This window comes from Frankliniella occidentalis, unplaced genomic scaffold, assembly GCF_000697945.3.
Source record: "Frankliniella occidentalis isolate FOCC.00 unplaced genomic scaffold, Focc_3.1 Scaffold3388, whole genome shotgun sequence".
Taxonomy (NCBI): Eukaryota; Metazoa; Arthropoda; class Insecta; order Thysanoptera; family Thripidae; genus Frankliniella; species Frankliniella occidentalis.
In genome coordinates this window covers 1-5083 of record NW_026270448.1, presented here as the reverse complement: position 1 = coordinate 5083, position 5083 = coordinate 1, and the positions used below count along the sequence as shown (strand labels likewise).

The 5083-nt window shown below is 55.0% G+C and overlaps 2 protein-coding genes across 2 annotated transcripts in view; one reads left to right on the top strand and one right to left on the bottom strand.

Moving 5' to 3' along the window:
- The window catches only part of LOC113205684 (catechol O-methyltransferase-like), a gene marked incomplete at its 5' end in the record, with an annotated part of 1404 nt that extends 287 nt beyond the window's left edge, over positions 1–1117 (top strand). Inside the window, 2 exon segments of the mRNA XM_052276560.1 lie at positions 283–438; positions 644–1117. Coding sequence (XP_052132520.1) covers positions 283–438; positions 644–976 — 489 coding nt within the window.
- Positions 1118–1567: 450 nt separating this feature from the next.
- LOC113205683 (lactase/phlorizin hydrolase) lies at positions 1568–4713 on the bottom strand (the record flags this gene model as incomplete). The annotated part of the gene is given in 10 exon segments (XM_052276559.1): positions 1568–1877; positions 1983–2089; positions 2201–2344; positions 2446–2600; positions 2832–3068; positions 3303–3486; positions 3573–3698; positions 3774–3908; positions 3993–4120; positions 4587–4713. Coding segments are annotated over 9 exon segments (1317 nt in total). The 3' UTR covers positions 1568–1654.
- Positions 4714–5083: the final 370 nt, after the last annotated feature.

Sequence of the window (5083 nt, the reverse complement as noted above, 5' to 3'; positions counted from 1 at the left end):
CCCCCCCCTCCGCCTATTTCTCTCTGCAAGCGGACTGTGCTCTGCTCAATAGCAACGATCCGAGTGTATAGATAGCGTATCCCTTATCCAAATTAAAACGAGAGGTTGCCTCATATTGCACGTCTTTAGGTGTCGGCTGCATAACCGGGAGATAAGGTCTCTTTTCGTCCCTCGTCTTTTACCCGCATTTGCTACACACACTATGGATACACACGTTCGTTTACCCCGTTTACCCGCGTCTTACGGCGATCTGAAGTAGGTTGTGTGTGTGTTGGCTTGCAGATGGTGGAGGTCGGCACCCTGGCCGGCTACTCCGGGATCCAGATCGCGCGCGCCATCGGGCCGGACGGCCACCTGCACACCATCGAAGTCATCCCGCAGTTCGCAGAGGTGGCCAAGGAGTCTTTCCGCAAGGCCGGCGTCGAGGATCGAGTGACTGTGAGTGGAATGACCTTCACAACTGCGTGCCATATGGTTTGGGATTTTAATTTTCCCCAAAAGTATTTTTTCCTGAAAAGTTTTATTTTTTCCCGATTTTTCTAGAAAAGTTTCAAATTTTTCCCTAAAAACAAACACCAAACAAACACAAATCTACGGATGGCTGTTTGAGACTGCTCATCCTCGTTCTCCTCTCGCCCCGCAGGTACACGTCGGCTCGGCTGCCGAGGTGCTGCAGCGACTGTCCAAGCTGGGGCCCTTCGACGCCGTGTTCATCGACGCGGACAAGGAGAACTACCCCGTCTACCTGGACTGGGCCGAGGAGAACATCCGGGTCGGGGGCGCCGTCTTCGCCGACAACACCTTCGGCTTCGGGCACGTGTGGCGGGAGGCCGACACGATCGTGGACAACCCCAAGCTGCGCGGCCAGGTGGCCGGGCTGCGGAAGATCAACGCCCGGCTCGCCAACAACCCCAACTACCGCGCCACCATCCTGCCCACCAACCAGGGCCTCACCATGGCCGTGCGGCTCAAGTAGCTCGTCCAGTCACCTGCTCTTGTTGTGCTCCTCATTATGGATCTAGGCTTTAAATGTCACACGGAAATATTTCTTCTTTTTCCTACTTTATTTTCACACATGCAATTTTCATTTCATTTAAATAAATCTCATTCAACAAAGCTTCGGATGGAGTATGATTCGAAGTTTGAGTAATTTATCCCTGATTTTAAGAGATCACACAACCGAAAAACTAGCGAGTCTCATTGGAAGACAATAATCCTTACACGGCCGATCGTGCTGATAGCACCCGAAGACATTGTGGTAATCGTGTCTTGAGCGCCTGTCGTTTCTCGGGTAGCCCAACCCGCACGACACACGTGTGTGGTAGAGAAGCTGTTGCCTACATACAAGGCGCCTTGCGGCCTCGTCTCTTCTTGAGCTTTGCAACCGACGGGACCGCGGCGACGGTATACCGGTCATTTCACAAAACAACTCTACCGTTATGGTAAAAGGCGTCGTCAGGTCCATGGAGAGGAAATCGATGAGAGGAAAAAAGGCGTGAGGAAAAGGGGGGGGGAAGGCTGTCAGAGCTGAGGGCGTCCGCGACAGGCCGCGGGAGAAACGACATGGTTCTTTAATCAATGTAGCATTTTTTTTTAAAGAGAAAAGAAAGTCGGCGTCCAGTCGCCGTCCAGTGGAGTGTTTCTGCAGTGGCGTTCAGAGCAGCAGCGCGCCGCGGAGGGCGCCGCCGGCCAGCAGCGGGAGAGCCGCGAGCAGGGCACCGGGTGGCAGGGCGGCCGGCCGCGCCGAGGACCCCGGCGCCGGGACGTGGGGCACGCGGCCCGTCCGCCCGATCCGCGTGAAGAAGTAGGCCGACTCCTTGAGCGTGCGGTCCAGCGTGCCCGACGCGTAGTCCACGTGCACCAGGCCGAAATTGCGGCTGGCGGAAAAGCAGGTTTTACGTGTGCTCCATAAACCTTTTTGAGATTGTGTCAGTGCGGGAACGTCGTCGTGTTTTGAAGGGCGATCGGTGGCTTATCCATACCTGTAACCCGCTGTGAATTCGAACAGGTCCAGAAGCGACCACGCAAAGTAACCCATGACTTGAATGCCGTACTCTTTCATCGTGCGCAGAAGTGTACGAATGTTTGTCTGGAAAAAACGAACGCGTCAAAGTCGTGAAAAGTTTCCAATAGTGGCCAGCCGTCTGTAAGCAAACACGTAAAATCTCGTTTCCATTCCGTGCAATGGACTTTTCCATACGCTGTGGAAGTGTGCGCGCATAGTGTCTTTGACTCCCATCGATTGGACGTCGGCGAATCCGTTTTCGGCTATGATTATCGGAATGCGGTAGGCGTTCCACGTCCACAGAACCGCATCATGCATCACCAAGTAATCCGAACCGGTCTGGAAAGTGGAGAGCGGAAAATGCCACATTAAGACTATTTTGAATAGCGCAGTTGAATGGGCGAGAGAAAGGAAATTCCCGGGCGGGACTGGAACTGGACCTCGTCATACTCGCCGCCGACCATCCTGACAAACGGCAAGTCATCCTCGAGAGGCTTTAGCAGCCTGGGGAACTGACTGCTGTCCGCGGGGTTGTCGCGGTACGCCACGGTGTAGCGGTTGTACACGTTCAGGGCGATGAAGTCCAGAGCCCCCTCTGGAGAGAAGACAGACGGTGGAAAAACTAATGTGACATGTGTCACACAAATTGGTGTGACCGGTTTTGGTCATACCATGCAATCTGACCTGAGTTTAGGTCACACCAATTGATGATAGGCATAACACATTGGAGATCAAGGCCACAAACTTAGTTCATCCATTAGTTTTTCCAGTGGATCAGCGATCAGCGCTAACCACACCATAACCCAACCCAGTGCTCCTTACTTACTCGCGAGCTGTTCCCTCTCGGCGGCGGTGAAGTGCGGGAGCCTGGACGCGTTGAGGCCCAGCTCGGCCGTGCGGCTGTCCACCAGGCGGCGGGTGACCGGGGAGTAGTCGCCGTGCACGAGCGGGTGCATCGAGGTGCCGGCGAAGAGCTGCATGAAGGCGTCCGCCGCCGTCACGTCCTGGCAGCGGGTGGTGGCGGGCGTGGCCGGCCACACCAGCAGCGAAGCGCCCACGAGCCCTGCGGATCACACCGGTTCAAAAGTACTCACATTATCACCTTGTTCAAAACTTTTAAAAATTGTTTTTCTTTAAAAATTTCCCAAACATTTCATGGGCAACTTGAATGGCAAATATCATCGTTTTGTTGAGAGGCTCTGTGGCTTTTTGGATTATTTTTTTTTTTGGGGGGGGGGCCAAAGAGTACTTACAAAAGTGTAGAGCCCCTCCCTTCTCGTTATTCCGGCACACTCACCCTTCTGCTCCGCGTAGTACTTGTCGCGGTACAGGCGGTACGTGCGCAGGTGCGCCAGGTTCATGTGGTGCATGCAGCGGTAGGTGCCCAGCTCATCCGCCGATCCTACGCCGACCTTCGCCAGCACGACGGGGAAGTACACGCAGTAGTTGTTGGGCTCGTTGATGGTGATCCAGTAACGCACCTAGCACTAGGTCGTGTTGTAATACTTCCGCATATCATCCACCATTACCAGTCAAAAACATCACCCTCGACTAGTGTCGTTAATACCTTGCTGCCGTATGTAGCAAAGAGGAAATCGGCGTACTCGACAAACTTGTCAACCATCTCTGGATAACCCCAGCCACCGGTTTGGTTCTCCAGCGCAAACGGCTGGTCGAAATGTGCCATAGTTACCTGGGGTAGAAAAACAATACACTCAGTGAGATACTTAACGGCATAGTAAGTGGAAAATATGAGCTACGATCGTACCACTGGCGTCAAATCGTTCTTGATGACTTCATCGATGTAGTCGTGGTAAAAATTCACCCCTTCGACGTTAGGGTGGTTCCTGTCCCCTGTCGGCAGGACGCGAGCCCATGATATGGAGAACCGCAGAGACCTAAGCTGCAATAAATGAAAGATTATAACGCGCTTTTGATGTGGGGGCGACTGCCAAACTGCTGCTCACAACGACCCTGCGCTCTTTACCTTCATCTGTTTGGCCAGGGCGATGTCCTCCCGATACCGATCGTAGTGGTTCGCCGCCCAGTCCGCATTGGCGGGGAAGCCCGCCCTCTCGTCGTGCACGACGTGGTCCAGCACGCTCTCGCCCTTCCCTGCGGAGTCCAACAGGTCATTAGAAATCATGTTCACTGCTCCCAGTTAACATGATCCTTGCGGCATGACCACTTTGTGGTCACGCGCAGACCTCACTTTTAAGAGTCGTGGTTTGAGTTACGGAACTTCTGAGCTTTTGTGATCAGCCCAACTACGGCCTAAGAAAGGGTGGAAGTATCTCCAGATTTTCCGGGAGCAACGAGACCCTCGCGCCCTCACCGTTCTGTAGGCCGTGACCACTATGTGGTCACGCCCCCAAAACCCCTAAATACATAGCGACGTGTTGGCATTTGCGTAGATTGGGTGGGGTGACTTTGGTTGTCTTTCTCGAGTGGTGCTCATGTCAGGCTAGGGGGAAAGCTGCAACTCACGGTGATCGGGAATGCGGTTATTATTCCTCGTTGCCAGATGCTAACTGCCGAAAATCGCGGAGCCGATGCCACACGTGTGTGTTTAGTGACTCACCTCCTTGGTCCCAAGCGCCTTCGGCCTGGCAGGCCGATAGTGCGGCTCCGATGAGGAAGCCGTCCGGGACGGGGTACTCGATGTCGTCCTCATTCCCGAGCTTCGGCTTGTCCGACTGGCGAGTCCCCTGAAGAATAGCGAGCTCACGATACTACTTTTGCACAAAGTTTTCAGGCTGTTGCTGCTCTCCTCCCCCTCATCCCTCCCCTCTCCCTCGCGGTGCTGCCCGCGCTCCCCGTAGCGCCTGCGACTCTCCGGGTAGGCAGACCCGCCGGGCAGCCGCGTGGAGCCGGCGGCCCGCCCTGGGGGCGCTCCCAGCGGGGGCGGCGGCGGCGGCGCCAGCGAGGGGGCGCCAAAGATCTCCCGGGGTTCACACAAAGATCCGCGAGGGTTTTGTGTAGATAAATACACTCGTACCCCAGCTTGCTCTCCCCCCACTCTTTCGACAGTCCCCAAGACTGTGTCTCTACCAGAAGGAGTACCCCCCCCCCTTTCCT